This window comes from Brienomyrus brachyistius, unplaced genomic scaffold (assembly GCF_023856365.1).
Source record: "Brienomyrus brachyistius isolate T26 unplaced genomic scaffold, BBRACH_0.4 scaffold66, whole genome shotgun sequence".
NCBI classification, from domain to species: domain Eukaryota; kingdom Metazoa; phylum Chordata; class Actinopteri; order Osteoglossiformes; family Mormyridae; genus Brienomyrus; species Brienomyrus brachyistius.
This window is the reverse complement of record NW_026042341.1, coordinates 960575-978236: the sequence shown is the minus strand read 5'-3', so window position 1 is coordinate 978236 and position 17662 is coordinate 960575. Positions and strand designations below refer to the sequence as shown.

Genomic DNA, 17662 nt, shown 5'->3' with positions numbered 1-17662 from the left:
AATCACCGATTTTCTGATGAAAATCCCAGTTGTTTTCCGTAGGCAACCAGTTCCAAAATAATAATTCGTTTTATACCAAACAAAGTACACAACATATTAATATAATGTAACTACAAAAAAACTACAATTTAATTAGGGTTTATTTATAAACCTATGTTTTTGTCTACTTGATATGAACCGCGTTGTAACAGCCTTTATTTAGGAAAACTCCCGAAAGCCGAACAAGAAAGCTAGATGTCTTATTATTAACATATATAGTGTAGTAATGTTTAATCGCACCAGGAAGCACAAATCGACTACTTAAGATCTCGCTGAACTTTATGGGAAGTGAAGTTCTACATGGTCAACAGCGAATACGAAAACATTCAGCGGTGGACTTCGCAGCACAAAAAATGTACCTCTGGGAAACGTCGTGAAAAAAGCATTGACACCTGAAATTGTACAGATGAGCATTAAACTCCAAACATATTTATCGTTCCGTTGTTCGTCTACATCTATAACTGTAACTGACCTTCGTCTTGTCATTTTGCCACAAATTAGTGTGCTGTTAATAAAGTTTTTTTCAATTCGATGCTTAAGCGTGAGAACAACGCGCATGCGTAGAACACGTACTCCGATCTGCGGGCTTCGTTTGGCTGTGTCGGGAGGTTTAGACCACCGTAGCTGCCAGGGGGGAGCGAGTAGCTAAGCGGCGGAGACGACGGGGCACCTCAGCGCCGCCTCGAAATGGGGCAACAGTTCCAGTATGATGACAGTGGCAACACGTTCTTCTATTTTCTTACGTCCTTCGTCGGGCTTATTGTTATCCCAGCCACCTATTACCTCTGGCCCCGGGATCAAAATGCGGGTAAGGCCCGAGATGAGAGAGCCGTGTGTCTGCGGGGAAGCTAACCAGTATACCGAGCAACGAGCGGCGCTGACGAACCGGAGGGCCAGAGTTTTTGTGGGCCGAAAGTTTGCTGCGCGTATGCTGCTGTTTTGGGATTGTCGCGAAAGAATTTAGGAGAATATTCATCGGAAAATGTAAACACTGACAGGTGCTTTTTTGGGGGGCTGGTGCGTGAGGGCTGCCTGGGATGACATTAGCTGCTAACCCTGATAGTCATCCTCTGTGTAAGTCGATGTTCTGATTACTGCTGCATTATCTTCGAAATGAGGAGCGATAAACGTGCGGTAATAAACGCGTTCTTCTCCGCCGTGTGGCAAGCTAAATCACTGGCTTTCCGGGTTAAGGACATTGTGGTGGAGTACAGGCATGTCCTGAAGATCCGGCCGATAAGGAGATTAAATAATGTCCCCCCTTCATTCTTCATTTCCTTGGAAAAGTGAGATGAAGTAAGGTTTGGTATGGAGGGGTGGATAAGAGTTTTAAAAGTAGCTCGTGCTTATCTTTCTACTTGCACGCCACGGGTGCCCCGGCGGCTGAAGCCCTAAAGCCCTCACAGCTTGCAGCATCGCGGCGGGGCAGCGCCGTGTAACTGACGCTGAGTCTTACGGAGCAGAAAGCCGTGCGGCTGCACATCAGGGTTGTTCAGTGTTACTGTCATACCTGAAATATCAGGCGGCAGAGTATTTGTTCAGCATCCACTAAGTAGCCGGTTAAGTCTGACAGGCTGCCTAAAACGTGCGACGCTTTCATTTATCCCATCATTTGAGTAAGCTTTTGAAGTGATTGGCAGGTAGTGATGGTTAGAATTAGGCGTTGAGTTGTTTCGCCATGCACGGTGAGTCTCATCATTGGCAGTAAGGGATATTTGAAAACCATGAAAAAGTTATTATTCATCTGCAAAGTTCTGTGAAATGGTTGTTTGGGGCTGTTCTTGACTGAAGCCTGTACTATTAATTACTATGCCGTAAAGATGGGTGTGAAAGAATGCGGATTGGTGTTGCACTGGGCGCCAGTACAACTGGTGGCTTCCTTTTGGGTTTTGTAACCTTCACCTTATGAGTCCATGTCTTTAATTGGTGCTGGAGATTGCAGCGTCCTTGCATGCGACCCATGACCACAAGTGGCCTGAAGTCATTTACAGCTTCACAAAACACCGGTGATTTTTGTTTAGTTAAATCAGAGACTGTGTGGAATGATTCTTCTGCCAAAAGTGATTCTTTTTATCTTGTAGTATATATTACATTGTTGCAACTTTTATTATGTTGAACTTTGAAATTTTATCCATTCTGGGATGATGGTCATATTCTAGTTCCGGCTCCAGGTTGGAGTCAGTTTACAAGTCGTAAGTTGCAGAGTATTGTACTGGGTAATGTACCATTGTTTCAGGCCAAGGGTACTGCATTGGTTTCATTTAAGCTTAAAATGGGTAGAAATCATCTATGGACATTGACAGGGTTGTAATAGATGGTTGGATTTATCAGAAATTGATTTGCTTGTGGTTATTTCCCCACATCAAAATTCAGATTGTTTCTCGAGGTCCATTGTTTCTTAAACTTGTTTGTTCCAGAAAGGCAAACTATCAAGAATAAACAAAGGACTAAAATTGTATTTTACACTTGGAAAATCTTGACCACCTCAGGACATTCTATTCAGGGCCTTGTAAGTAATATTGGGTCTAGTCACCAAAATAAAATGTGGTTTATCTGCTTTGTCCAGTTCCAAAAAAAAATGAATTGTATGCAATTTGGAATATAGAAATGCTTTTTATATTTCTGCCAAGTTTTCACTTTGTGACCTGGTTGATGTCTTGCACCGTCAGTGCATGCCGCCAGTGTAAGCTATAAAGAGGCCCCTGTTAGTCAAAAATGAAGGACATTGACCTGGGAACTCGATGAATGCGACTGTGTTTGGACCACCTGGTGGGATTTGATGGCACAGTAAAGACTGATGCATTGTATCTCTGGGATGGAATAATTAACCAATAAGTCACACCCGAAAATGGTTTCCAGCTGCTGGTAGTATTTGTTTTCCACCTGAAGAAACAAAGTAATATATTCTCTCTAGATTCCTTTTAAATAATGAATTGAGCACTGCAGAAAGCCGCAGGCTTTGCAGTCTTCCTTGGGTTCAGTATACACCCCAGCAGTGCAGGTCATTTCTGTAAACCATGTAGGTTCTGTGAAGCCCCGGTGGCCTCAAGCATGAAATGTCTTCTGGTGTATTTAACTGAGAACCGTATCTTTTTAAAGAACCAGCAGGATCTATTCACTTTGTTTGGGAAGTGAGTCAATCCTGGAAGATTTTCGTCTTGTAACGGAGCCGTCAAGCACACCTGTACTATGTTTGTTTGTCCTAACTCCCTGTTGCGTGCCTCATGGCCCAGTCTGTGTACCCAGGAATTATAATTATAGTTCAAAAGAGTGTGAGCAGCACTCACTGGAGAAGGTAAGCCAATCACAGGCAGGGGAATGTGAACTGTTTATTTCATGCGAACCAAATTTACAATGCTTAAATCCGTCCTCCTTCTAGCCACCTATCCTGGACAGGGTTGTAAGGGGACCTAGAGTCAATCACAGGGAGAAGGGGGTACAATGTCAGCCCATGTCAAGGGCCATTTAGAAACAGCAGTGGGAATACCTGCACAATAGCTCCACACACAGCGCAGTGGTGGCTTTGAAACCCCCCATCCCTGGAGGTGTGAGGCAGCAGTGTCACGTGCCTGAAGGTGGCCGTATACTTCAAACGACATCTGCACAGAACGAAATTGAACAGATTGGAGCAAACGATCCGTCGCCTACTTAAAACGCCACCAACACCTTGTTATGTCACACCCACAACCTTAGTGGGTGCAGGATGTTTTCGATGCAGCCGACCCACATACCAAGGGCAAATAAACGCATTGTGGGGAGTGCGAGTCATTTTATAAAGGAGACAATAGCTCTTTAAAATGGAAGTTGTTCTCTCTCCTGACAGCCACTGTTAATTTAATATTAGCAGCAGCACAGACTGGGAAGACAGCAATTTATATGACATTCATGGTTGCACACTAACAACATACTCATTCTGCGGCAAAATTAGTTACATTTTCACAGTTGCGTGTGCAGTGCTGTCCAAAGCATGCCGGAAATTGCATAATTCATCCTGCTGACCAACCCTGTGGCGTCACATTTATGTCAGCCAGTTGTGGACAGCAGGTGGAATCAGAACGAACGAAAGTTTATCTCGGGTTATCTATTGTCTTTTAGCAATATGGCCACGTTTACTATGCTTAGTCAGACTAATATGGTTCGTACAGTATAATGTCTGGCTATTGTCAATGAGTAACAATGGAGTAGTTTGGGGTGGCAGTATGATTGGAGTATTTCTGTGATGAACTGAAATATTTATTGGTTCCCTGATACTGTCAGTGACCACGGGGCTGTAAGAAATGCCCACTTGAATGTCAGGCTAATAAGGTCGAGAAGCAGCCCCTAGATCCCCCAGAAAAATCTGCCACTCAATGTACTATTTCCCTCCATGTGCCTTTTTGGTCTCGTTGTTGCTTAATTTGTTTTTAGAGTTTAAGCATGCTGGGTGGTCCACGTCGATCCTATCTTGATGGTCTTGCCGTTGTAGTTTATACTCCATCATTCCATAGTGCTTAACGCACTATATTACTTGGTGCTGCACCGGTTGTCCAGGCTATCCAGGGATTTGTTTAAACCTTCACTCTGTACAGTAGTATACATTCAGCCCTTATTTTCCCTAGCAGGTTTAATATTTTTGCATTTTATTTTGAACTTTGAGCCTGAATATATCATGCTATGCCGTCTTGACACTTGTCAAGTGGATTGGTGATGGAGGTGAAATGATTATTGTATGGGAAGAACCTTGGCAACGAAAACCCGTTTTACTGTTGTCAAGTCTTGCTTGGCTTGGATTGGTGTCAAACTGCACGTGTAGCAGAGCAGAACTGACAGCAGTGGTTTCATGCATATTTTTCCAACACGGTGGATTCTGAACCAAGTTCTTATCAGAGAGATGCTTCGTTCCGGATTTTTTTTTGAGCGGTTTCTGATAAATTTCCAAGTTAGTCCTGGGGGATTTCAGCGGCACTCTGTCTGATTGTCTGTCTGAGCATCTCTCCCTGATTCTTGACGGCTGCTATTTGTGGAATGGGTTTGGTGAACCGTAACTCGGCATGCATGAGGCATCTGTGTACATTTTTTTCCCCTCTTTTTTTTTTTGTCCCCTTGTCTTGCTCTGCATTTCGACAGCTTCAACAGTGCTGAAGCGTCGATGCTGTGGAGACCAGACACGGATTCACACGCGTTAATAGCTGAACATGTGCTGTGCGGCTGCCTGCACACCATTCAGAGTTGGCAAAGGGTGCCGATGGTACGAGTTATAGCATTTTGAGGGAATAATTTGCAGCACTAAGGGGTGATTTGAAGTCTGAATCACATTATTGAGTGGAATTTTGATGCAGTCACTGACTGTTGGAAGCCAATAGTTGCCAACTTCAAAAAATCCTTAGAAATGAACTTTTTGTTTATTTTAGCATGCTGTTGTTTGCTCAGGTCAACATGAGTAAAGATTGGATAGAAATGGGGGGCATCATGTTTGCTCAGCTAATACAGTCGTATTTTTATTTCACAAGAATCCTAGCATATGTATTTGCTGAGGTTTGAAAGTATGGCATTTCTGTTTGTAAATCGGCAAATGGCGAGTCAGCGAATTATTTAGAAATGGGGGGCTTTGGATTTATTCTCTGAGTTCCAGAAGACCAGCTTTTTAAAACGTTCTGGCTAAGATGAGCTGGTTGACAGTTTAGTAATTGGGGGGGGGGGGGGGGGGTCGTTCTTTGCTTATGAGAATGCTGTTGCTGGTGACATGGTGGCCTCTCTGTAGGCTGGAGTCCTAGCGCTTTCCGAATGGTGGTGTTCCCAAGCGAGCAGTACCTAAGCAGGCCGGAGCTCCTCACCTGGCTGCCGTCCATGAGAACCCCGCGGTCAAATCTGGTAGCCCGCCGGTAGGCGGTCGCCCAACCTGGGAGATGTGAAACTCTGGTGGCCCGCGGCAGCTTTCCCGCGCCTGGCCCCAAGGCGTCCCGGAGAAGCCATGGCGCTTGTGAACAGCAGCACTCATTTCCCATCTTCTGTTCTGTTTCTCCAGAGCAACTGCGTTTGAAGTCCCTGAGGAGGGTGCATGGAAGGTGCCTCTGGTATCGCTTGCGATTGATAAAATCGCAACAGAGCATCATTCCCCTATTAAAGTAAGTCTTTCATTTTTCATGTTTAAATATGTGATGTTATTTTTCTTATTTTGGAGTGTTTTCGAAGAGTGGGGGCAGCAGGTACTGCAATGGTTAAGACTTCCCTGATTACCTTATGTTCCGCAAATGAACCGACTGTGCTGCCTGAGTCTTTTGATCTGACGTAGCTTAAAGGAAAAAAAAATACAATATGTTGCAATGTTTAACCTTTGCCGACTGTGGAATGGAAACAATTCAAGTTGGTCTGCTGTCTCTGCATGCAGCGGTGTGGCTCCCAAGGCTTGGGCCCCTGTTGGCCAGAAATATTCATTACACTAGTGGTGTAGGAGGCCCCAAAGTAACTCTTTGAGTAGGTTCCCAGAAACGACAAACCTGCCCTTGTCTGCATGTAGGACTGTTTCACATCCCACAGCTTGCAATCTCCTGGCTTCTCTCATTTCTGTTCCTCTCAGTCCTCCATGTATCTTATTCCTGCCTGTTCCGGCTTATTTGCTCATAAGATTTTGGCTACTCAGAAAATGTGCTTTGCTGGAGTGAGCAGGTTACTGTCCTCTTTGTTCATCACCAAGCCTTCGCCATTTGTATTTGCTGTTTCTGTAGCTAAAGGTGCACTTTTGATGGCTTTTTATCAGCGCAGCACCTGCTGTCCTTAGGTTGCATGAATTTTTGGGAGGCCTTTGGTCTGGAACGTGAAAGGACAGAACTTTCCGTCCCCTCCATTTTGTTGTGAATCCATTTAGGCTTTTAATGAATACATGAAGCCACTTTTTGGGAAATCAATAATTTCTCCTCCTTGCCCCAGCACGCAAGGAGGTGAGCTGGTTGCCATGGCAATGTTTTCTATGCAGTATGGCTTTTCAGCTTGCGGGCTGCCTTCCCAAACAGGGGAATGTTAATCGAGGCTGTCGTTCTTAAAAACGGCACGTTAAGGAAATGAGCCAGCAGGCTGCTTGTTTGCTCCTTTGCTTTGCTAACCACCAGTTTTTGGTGGAGCGTTTCAGCTGTTGGCCTTAGCTCAGTCCACGCCTCTCTCGACACGTGCCACTGCGGTCCAACTAGCTTTCGAGCAGCCGAGGTGTTGCTCTCCATCCCCACCAGCGGTCCCACTTAAGCACTCGGGTCTAAGTATTTTCCTAATTAAACCGGAGCCTTCTGAGTCCAGACGGAATTCCTGTTTAAGGTGATGGCTGTGTCTTCAGGAAAGCAATAAGGAACAGTCCGTCATCAATGGAAGTTCAATAGACTGGGGGGAGGCTTGAGTTTAACTTTGAAATGTTTCTTGTTACATGGTCCGTCTCTGAGCTTTCATCCTTGTCTTCAATATCTTAACCTTGTGCTTCAAAATCAAATGATTTTTTTTTCTCTCTCTCACAGAAAAGCTGCCTTGCTCTTTGGATGGGCAGTGTTTCTCTTCCTTGCCTACAAGGTTTCAAAACTAGACAGGGAATACCAAGAATACAATCCATACGAGGTTCTCAATCTCGATCCGGTAAGCAGTTCTGCGCGGCCCTAGCGTTTGTTTATGCTGAGGACGGTGTTCGGCTGAGCAGCAGGCTTCCCGTAGTTTTCGGGGTTGACGGCATTGAGAATTAAAACGATTTATGGATAATGAGTGTATGACGGGCAGCATTTTTGTCCTCCTGCTTGTTTGTAGGGTGTGTCCATTGCAGAGATCAAGAAGCAGTACCGTCTGCTGTCTCTGAAGTACCACCCCGACAAACGAGGAGATGAGGCCACATTCATGAAGATTTCCAAGGCCTACTTGGCGTAAGAGGGCTTCGGCCAGCCGCATCTCGCTACCTTGGAGCTTGCAATGGGTTCTCTTTCTTACCGAACGCCATGCTCGTGTGTGTTCGCAGATTAACTGATGAGGAATCTCGCCGAAATTGGGAGAATCATGGCAACCCAGATGGCCCAAGAGGTAGGATGACATCGGCTGTCGTTTGATGGGTAGTCAATGGAACTGTGGATGCCTCGCAGTGTTTTGTTGCTCTCAATGTAGCTTCGTGTCTTTCGCCTTTTTTAGTTTACTCCTTTCCTTTAAAAGGTTCATCTGGTGTTCTAGTGGCTAACAAACACCAGTAAAAGCAGTCTTCTGATTGGGCCCGTGCTTGGATGCAGAATAGTAACAATGGAACGATTCCATTTAAGGACAATCGGCAAAATTCATATATTCAGAATTAATGTTGATGTATCATTAAACAGCACGGTGGTGCAGTTTTGAGCACTGTCACCTCACACCTTAACTCTTAACTTGTAACACACTTAAGTCATTGTAACATAGCTTGCCCATTATTTGGAAAAGTACCGCAGAAAATTCAAGACTAATGTATGTTTCAATTCTGAAATGAGAGGTGCTTGATATTATGATCTGTGTTTATTATTTACTGAAACATAAATCTAATTGGTTGCAAGAGTTGTCATTTTGATGCACAATATTTTTTCAGTAACATCTAAATTCGTATTTCAATGTGCAGTTCACTGGTTTAATACACTTCATTCTCTCAGGAGATTGAAACTGAAGTCCGTTTATACCAGCTGGTTATAATTTATGGCAATGACATCTGCCAAATCCCTAAATGCTCCTAAATACTGAGTCTTAAGCAACACTGGTGTAAAATGAGCTTAAATCATTGACAGTTTGAACACATGTAATCTTTACAGCAGTAAATGAGAACGACAGTGTTTTTGTGAATCATGGTTAAAATTAATCTAGAATTCGTAACCATGACCACCACTTTGAGTGGAGCAAAACGGAGTCCTCAGACATGGTGTGTGTGTCTGTCACCATGCAGCCACGAGCTTTGGCATCGCGCTGCCCGCTTGGATCGTGGACCAGAAGAACTCCATGCTGGTATGTTCCTCAGTGTGCCATTGAAGAGGATGCTAACTTTTTGGGCTGCATAGCCTTGCTGGGCGCTGGCAGGATAACTGTGACTGACAAGTGAATGGGGACCCAGCTGCTACCTTCTCTCTAAATAGAAATGATCTTTTAAATTATTATATACTTAAGTTTGGAGTGATAAAACTCGGCGGTGGGCTGCGGGGGGGCTCATCGTTCTGCTGGGTCCAGAGTTTTTTCCACATGAATTTCAGAGGTGTCTGCAGCAAGCCGATTCATGCAAATGAGCTCCTGCTTTTGTGTGTTTTCCCCAGGTGTTGCTTGTCTACGGCTTGGCCTTCATGGTCATCCTACCTGTTGTGGTGGTACGTTACCTTTCACTTCTGCTTCCTATAAGGAAAGGCTGTTCGCAGCTACAGTGATGTTTTAACTGGCAGTGTAAAGTCAAGGTTGTTGATCTGTACCCAGAGTTACCCGTGGCAGTGAGATCCTGCTTGCTTTGTTTTAATTTGATCTTCAGGGAACTTGGTGGTATCGATCCATACGGTACAGCGGCGATCAGATCCTCATCAACACCACTCAGCTCTTCATGCATTTTATGTACAAAACTCCCAATATGAACATGAAGAGTATGTATCCTCTGCCTTCCTAAGGTCTTGTTTAAGGAAGACTGCATAGCTGTGATTGGTGTCTCAGGTCAAGTGATATATTTGGTCACATGGGCAGTCTCCTCCTCTCGTCCTAGGACTGACGATGGTGTTGACTGCTGCTTTTGAGTTCGACCCACGCAGCAACAAGGAGGCCACGATCAGACCCACGGACAACATAGAAGTGCCACAGGTATGGAGAGCACGTCTTCAGGAATCCCGTGTTGCCTTGTCCCGTGGTCTTGCTGGCCTTTGATCACTGGCCACTCGATCCCAAAGCTGATCCGTGAGCTGGGCAACATCAACGTGAAGAAGAAGGAGCCGCCGTTCTGCTACCCGTACAGCCTGAAGGCCCGAGTGCTGCTGCTGTCTCACCTCGCCCGTATGGAGGTTTCCGAGGACATCGAGGAAGGTGAGTCCTGTACCTCCACTCAAGTCGTTTTTTTTTTTTTAATCCTCGACGCACTGAAGCTGTTGGTCTGAGGCCTCCCAGGATGTCTGACCGACCCTGCTTCCATTTCATTGAATCAGATCGACAATTTGTGGTGAGAAAAAGCCCAGCGCTGCTCCAGGAGATGGTGAACGTGGGCTGTCAACTCACAATGATGGCTAACAGCCGCGGAGGTGAGCTCCGCCCGCCCCGCTGCCTCCGTGTCCCCGCCCGCCCCGCTGCCTCCGTGTCCCCGCCCGCCCCGCTGCCTCCGTGTCCCCGCCCGCCCCGCTGCCTCCGTGTCCCCGCCCGCCCCGCTGCCTCCGTGTCCCCGCCCGCCCCGCTGCCTCCGTGTCCCCGCCCGCCCCGCTGCCTCCGTGTCCCCGCCCGCCCCGCTGCCTCCGTGTCCCCGCCCGCCCCGCTGCCTCCGTGTCCCCGCCCGCCCCGCTGCCTCCGTGTCCCCGCCCGCCCAGCCATCTCTGTGGCCCTCAAATATCTCGCCTTGAATTATGGATAACTGGATCATCACCTGTGATACTTAAGCTCAGGTTGTTCGATGTGTTCTGCCTTACAGACCTGCTGTACAATTACCTGCTACGTTCTAGGTCTAGGTCAGGCCCGAAAGGAAAGGGGCTCACAACGCAGTAGTACAGGCAGCAGGCTTGTTTTATTGGTGGTAGTGCACAGGAGGGGAAGATGCCTTCAGGAACAGCCCAGGTCAAGATAACTACACCCCACTCCATAACTATGTACACTGTTTACGACATTCCTTGGTGTTAATCTGTTCTGACTATCCAAATCTTTAATTCTGCACCACTTCCAAATGCGTTTTTGTTGGACTTCCTAGTTACCCAGTGTATGTACCCCATCCTTAAATGATTATGGGGAAAAACCCCATGGTAATTTTCTGATGATCTAGAACCGGGTTCTCCAATTCCTGTCCTGGAGGGCCAGAATCCAATATGCAGATTTCTCTGTCCAAACACACCTAATAAACCTGGTAGTTAGCTGTGTTTTGAGCAGGGAAATCTGCTAACTGCGATGGGTTCTGGTCCCTCAGGGCTGGACCTGGGGAACCCTGAAGAGTCAACCTTGAATGCTCTGATCTTAAATCGGAGAGATTGTGTATTTAACGTTTTTCAGTAGCGGTGAGTTCATTTTCCGTTATCTGGTTCAGTACTTGCACTACTTCAATACGTGACTCTTTCTGACCCCCTGCCCGTCCCCAACCAGGGTTCCACGCTCCCCGGCTGATATCCATAGAGAACTGCATGAAGCTGAGCCAAATGGTGATTCAGGGCCTCCAGGAGACCAAGTCACCTCTGCTCCAGCTCCCTCACTTCGAGGAAGAGCATCTCCGCTACTGCATCTCCAAGAAGGTAAATCGGGCTCTCCGCACCTTCGAGTCAAGTCTTTCTGGGCCGTTTTTCCCGGCCCAAGGCCGTAACCACGCTCCCCCATCGCCCAGTATAAGGTGAGGAGCATCCAAGACCTGGTGAGCCTGAAGGACTCGGATCGCAGGAGCATGCTTCGCTTTCTGGGCGAGGAGAAATACGACGAGGTCATGGGTGTGCTGGGCAGCTTCCCGCATATCACCATGGATACCAAGCTGCAAGGTAGACCGCATGCGCTGGAGTTTGTGTCTTTATAGCAGCGTTTCCGATCCGGTGCTTGGGGACTCAGACGGTCCGCATTTTTGTTCCCTGCCACGTTCATTCAAACCCTTTTACATGATTAACCCAAATCAGAGTAGATGTTTGGAGACTATCTAAAAAATGTTTTTCTTCCCCCAGTGCTTGATGACGAAGACAGCAATAATATCACAGCTGGGTCCATAGTAACAGTCACTGTAACACTGACCAGGAAAAGAATGGCGGTAAGCTGGTGTAATGTGAGCTGACCCTGCAAATCTAGCACGTGTGCAGCGGTTTGACATCACTGGTTAGCCTTCAGTCAACCTCAACACGCTGTCTCCTAGGAAGTGCCTTACAGCTTGTGGGCCTCTGCACATGCAGCTGCAGATATGCCCACTAGAGGGCGATAGCTCTTCGCAAAACCGTGCTCTGAAGGTCAGACCACTTAGCCTCCTGGTCATGTTTTTAGGCTGATAAGAGAATGTGCGGAAGTGTTGCGCATACTTCCCAGTTTTAATGCGGAACTATGATTCACAAGTATTTTTCAGACACATCAGGTGGTTATCGAGTAAATCTTAGATCCAGTACCAAGATATGGCAACCATAGCTGCTTTTAACAATTATCAGTTGGAAGATAGTAGGAATGCTGTCTTGTTTATAAACCCCTCCATGATTAGCTCTGTCTATATATGCCAACGCCCTTGTGTCCACGCACGGTTTGTTTATGCAGATGAATTTCCAGTGTCTAGTACCAGTGTTTGGCCGTGCCTATGCACAGCTCGTTTGTGCTAATGCAGGGAGGCTATTGTTAAGATGTGATGTCTTGTGAAAGCAGCCCGTCTTGCATTTATAGTTCAGGATCCTTCGCACCTGCAGCTGTCTGCAGGCACGACAGGCTCCTGCGATTTGTAGCCCTTAAGTCCTTCGCTCCAGCCGAAGGCTAATGAGTTTTCAGACTCCTGCTCTTTATTTTCCCTTTCCGTTGGCAAAAGGAGGTGTTTGAGAAGGAGCAAGATCCACAGTGTACCGGGGAGGAGCAGCCTGCCGAGGAAGTGGTAAGGAGCTATCAGATTATTGCCGTCATCCTCAGACCCTGCAGGTTATATTTTAACTTGCTTTCTGGCCACTTTGGTCCAGGTGATGCATTCGTTTGCCGTTTTGTTTACTTGTTCGTTTACTGATTAATCTGAATACATTGAAAGCATCTGAAAGGGATTCCCATGCTCCTGTCTCGCCTGGTGCCATCAAAGCAGGGTGATGCCAGCAAGGCCAAGACTAAGGTTTGGCAGAACAAGAATAAAGGGCCCAAGAAGGCAGCCAAGTCCAAAAAGAAGAAGCTGATAAAGAAGAAGCCCATCGTCCAGCAGGCTAAGGCCGAGAAGCAGAAGCAGGCCAATGGGAATGTCGCCGGAAATGTAAGCAGAACAATTAAGTAGTCGCTTATTGCGATGTGTGGCCTTGTATGAACTCTCATTACGTTTTATAATTGCTTTTTTTTTGACATTGTCTATTAATAATGTGATTACGAGCTCTCTGCTGTTAGCAGACAGTCAGTAATGTTGCGTAGGAGCACCACGTGTTGAGTGTCTTGTCCCCGCCTCTTAGGAGGTCACTCCCACGCTGAAAGAGGACGAGGATAACGCCTCTGATAGAGGCAGTGACTCGGACGAAGCCGAAGCCAACAAGGACACTCCCAGCGAGCGGGACGAGGAGAGCGACAAGCAGAGTGACACAGAGGTGGATGAGATCGCAGCCGATGATGAAGAGGTGAGTGTGGGTCACGGCCGGGCCCTGGCGAGGGGTGGACCTGCCTGGCAGTCCTCACACAGGGCACACCTCTCACCGACAGCCGTATCTCTGCAGGAATGGAAAGCTTTGCAGCAAAGCATTCAGCGCAGAGACCGGGCTCTCCTGGAAACCAAGTCCAAGATCACGCATCCTGTGTACAACCTGTACTTCCCTGAGGTGGGGTGGCGTGCAGTCCTGGTGGGGAGGTGTCACGTAGGGAGTGGTAATACTGTGATGGTAATTCTGTGTCCCACGCCCCACTTGCAGGAGAAGCAGGAGTGGTGGTGGCTGTACATCGCGGACAGGAAGGACCAGACGCTGGTATCCATGCCTTATCATGTCTGCACACTCAAAGACAGCGAGGAGGTGAGTCCACTTCTTCTCATTGGTCAGAAGGTGGAGGACAGAGAACCCTCTGCATGTCCACACAGCCCTCAATTTTGGAGTTGAAAGCTGGTGTGGGGAACCTGATCCATGGAGATCCGGTGCAGGTTTTTGGGATGGCCTCTCAGTCAGCCAATAATAAAGCAGTGGTTCTCACCTGCAGTCCTGAGGACCCACTGTTACTGGCTGAGAGGTCATCCCAGTAACCAGCACCCACACACCAGCTCTCCATGGAACAGGTTCCCCACCCCTGTTTTAAAGTGCGTCTGCCCTTTAATTTCCCCGTCTACAGAAGCATGTTGCCTGTATGTTAAGACTCATGTCTATACAAGGATGCCTGCATACCTGGTGATTCTGCCATCTCCCCGTCTGAATTTAGCGTGTCTGTCGTAGACGGGGGAGAAGAGGCGAGACGGCTCTTTCCTCTTCTGTGGCACCCTTCCATAATTAGTTGCTAGGCAACCCCCGAGTTGCTGCGTAAAACTCTTAAAGGGGCGGCTCGCCTTCGGCGCAGATTTGTTTTGATAGCCGCTGCGGCCTCGACCGGCGATTGGCGGCTCGTGCTGGAGGCGTGCCGTGCCCAAGCGGACGCACGCTGGCACCCTGACGCCGCGCCTTCCCTCAGCTTTCATTGACAGCAGCGCTATAAACAGTTTAAATTGTCCACAGCCATCGCCATTAAACGGGGGGAATGCACAGCTAGAGGAGTAGTGTCTCGAGGGTAAATTGCGGTTGCAGCTAATTGGCAATAAACCATCAGCAGCAGTAATCTGTTATTTTGAATGTGGATGCGCACTGACATGCTGCTCTAATTGAATCTGTAACGGACATCGTTTTGGAGATAGCAATGCAATCGCTGGCTTTTCTTTTTTTTTTTATTGAGTCCTCACATTTTCTCTCTTGGATAGGGCTGTCTGTCTGCTAAGGGTCTGGGGGGCAAGACCCAGAGGGCTTCTGAAGCTGTGCTCAACAGTCCTGAGCTCCAGTGACTAATTAGCTAAAGCTTGCTTTATGTGGATCAGTGGGAAAATTGCTGGTTTATGATGTTTAAGACGTGATGTGTAGCCTTTCTTTTTTTTTCCCCTCCATTGATTGGGGTTCGATATTTATGTAGCTCTGCTGTCTTACTATATCGAGTAAATATGTGTTGGATGGCTTGGTATGTTAGTATAGTACAGCAGTGTTTACTAATTTCTTGCTATCCTGCATGTTGACTGATGCTTTTCTTTAATACAGGTGGAACTGAAATTCCCAGCCCCATCCAAAACTGGAAACTATCAGTATTCTGTAATTCTGCGATCAGACTCCTACCTGGGCTTGGATCAGATAAAGCCGTTGAAGGCAAGTAGTTGAATCCGTGTAAACTGTTTGTTGGTAAATGGTGCAGTCTGTGATTTACTGGTGTGGTCACATGGTCTTCTGTCGTCATGGTGATGCAGCTGGAGGTCCTAGAGGCAAAACAGGTACTGGACAACCACCCGCAGTGGGACATCCCGGAGACGGAGGAGGAAGAGGAGGACCAGGAGGACAGCGATGGCATAGAGGAGAGTGAGGACGAGGAGGAGGACAACGACTAGCTTCCAGCAGCATGGATTCACACTTCTCCACCACCACCCCCTGGCAGCCACTGAGGAGAAACCGACTGGTTTTCAGAGGTCCAAACTGACCTCTCCCACCTATTCTCTGTTTTTTTTTTTTTTTACAAAATAAAAAAGTGAAACACTTTAAAATCCAGGCCACAGTTGGTCTGAAAGTCTTGCTTATTAGATTTGTCAGGAGCTTTAGGGTGCGACACTATTGCAGAATCCCCCCCCCCCCATACCCCCCCCCCCCCCCACCTCTGAGACGGTGGGGAGAGCGCGTGTCTTGTGGGTCTGCTGGGTGAGCAATAAAGAGCCCCTCTCCATCGCAACACAGAAAAAAACCCTGGAAACTAAAACCCAAGACTAACGTGACACTATTTAAGTTATAGCTTTTTGTGCAGGGTAAGTCCGTTAATCCTGGGGGGGGGGGGAAATAGCTAATCACCAAAAAGATACCTGAGCAAAATGAGCCCTGTCCGAACTATAGGGTGCACTGGATGTTGACTTTTCTTTTTTTTTTTTTGCTGTCTGCTCCTCTCTTGTGTTGGCAGTCCTTGGGTCGGTGGACTGTAATTTTAAGCTGACTCCCTCAGCCTTGTATAGTCTCAGTCCAGCAAGGCTGTGTGAAGATTTACAGACAACTGGCTGCTCTTATTTTTGATCTATCGTGTCCCCAGTTACTGGCCCTAGTGAAACATTGAGATTAAAAATACCATCATTCCTGTTGGTGGATTTGACTTTGGGTTCTGGGTCAAGCCGACATGGTCCTCAACCAGGCCCGACGGTATAGCGATTCAAAGGGGTGATTGACTTTGCGGTTTCATAAGTAGTATTTGTATGATTTCATCAAATAAATTGAGAATTTTTATGTTTAAAAGTTGCTTTTTTGAGTAATTATGCTGAAGCGGTGTTAGCTGCCTAGCTGTTGCCACACCGTGCTTTTGGGAGGTGTGTGTTTGTGTACTGATACATTCCTATTGGCCCTTTTCAGCTGAATCGCCTTATAAAATCTCACAAAATCTCTTCCCATATCAGTTTTTTTTTCTTAATTCAGATTTTAAGGAGGATAATTTAGTCTCTGAAGTAAATACCTGATGATTGTTACCCATGCGGTAGACATAGTCTGTACCCCCAAGAATGCGGATTAATGCTCCGCTAAACCTCACCGTAAAATGTGAAACCCAAGATGGTTAGAGGTATGGAGAAGGCCCCAGGAGAATGAAGTATAGTGGTAGGCGTACAGTATGCCGGGGAGCTTTTGCAGGAGATTGAAGTCACCCCCCCCCCCCCCCACATATGCACCTTCATATGCAAGGCTTCTCCAATAATGTAGACCCCCCCCCCCCCCCCCGAACCTTCTTCAGATCCAAGCGGCCTATGGGAATGGAGGTATTCTGACAAGGGTTACATTTCCACCCAATAAGAGTAAAGGAGAATGGGCATTTTTGTCAACAGCTTCCAGCTGCCTCACCTGATTGATGGAAATTTGCTATTCAAAGTGATTGGATGTTGTTGAAAAAAATGTATACCTATTTGTGTGCTGTTTATAATGTTTTTAAAACAAACTGTACATTGTTTCCCTATAGATCGAGCTGACCATGTATGTATTTTCTATGTAGAAAATACTAAACTTTTGTAGTGATAATACGGATAGTTCTTTTTATTTAGACTACAATTGTGCTTTTGGATGAAAAGGGTTCTAGAAAGGCTGCATGTTCTATTCAGCAAGAACCAAACTGTACATCAAATTTGAAACAGGACCCGCATCTAGAATATTGTACTCAAGTATTATTGATCTACGGAAGTGTAGCCTTAGTTGACACGCTGTTTAAACCGCAGTACATTCGATATATCATCTATATAAATACAATCTTTAAATCCTCACTGGCCAAATAGGAAAAAAAAAAAACAAATACCCGATATTAGTATTTGCAACATTTGTTTACAAGAAACTGTCATTGTAAATTGAAAATATATTATTTGTATTTAAATCATTTCAAATAAAATAATACCTTTTAAATTTGATTTTTTTAAAATTATTTCCCAAGTGTAACCGGTAGGAAAGAACATGAAAGCTTACCTGAGAATACAAAAAATATCTCCTCGCCATTGTTTCTTATGCTTTTAGTTAATTTTGGAAGGTCCTTAAAATTCCTTATTCTGCAAGGCTTTTCCGCATGTGGTACTTACCCAGTGGTGTATCCGTCACCA

The 17662-nt window shown here is 46.4% G+C and overlaps 1 protein-coding gene across 1 annotated transcript; it reads left to right on the top strand.

Moving 5' to 3' along the window:
* Positions 1-588: 588 nt before the first annotated feature.
* Positions 589-15689, top strand: sec63 (SEC63 homolog, protein translocation regulator). Its single transcript, XM_049002296.1, has 21 exons — positions 589-847; positions 6044-6143; positions 7518-7632; positions 7798-7910; positions 8003-8064; positions 8939-8997; positions 9300-9350; positions 9506-9614; positions 9731-9825; positions 9912-10044; positions 10164-10256; positions 11296-11441; positions 11531-11678; positions 11856-11938; positions 12689-12751; positions 12947-13111; positions 13302-13463; positions 13560-13661; positions 13752-13850; positions 15105-15209; positions 15308-15689. Exons 1-21 carry the CDS (start codon positions 727-729, stop codon positions 15443-15445), a joined length of 2262 nt encoding a protein of 753 aa, XP_048858253.1. The 5' UTR covers positions 589-726; the 3' UTR covers positions 15446-15689.
* The last annotated feature ends 1973 nt before the right edge of the window (positions 15690-17662 follow it).

What these genes read in the sequence shown, in the direction of transcription:
- sec63 (XM_049002296.1), top strand. Translation starts at nt 727, where the DNA reads ATGGGGCAACAGTTCCAGTATGATGACAGTGGCAACACGTTCTTCTAT. An exon ending in AGCATCATTCCCCTATTAAA is followed by an intron (nt 6,144 to 7,517) that starts GTAAGTCTTTCA and finishes TCTCTCTCACAG; the next exon opens with AAAAGCTGCCTTGCTCTTTG. An exon ending in ACAACATAGAAGTGCCACAG is followed by an intron (nt 9,826 to 9,911) that starts GTATGGAGAGCA and finishes TCGATCCCAAAG; the next exon opens with CTGATCCGTGAGCTGGGCAA.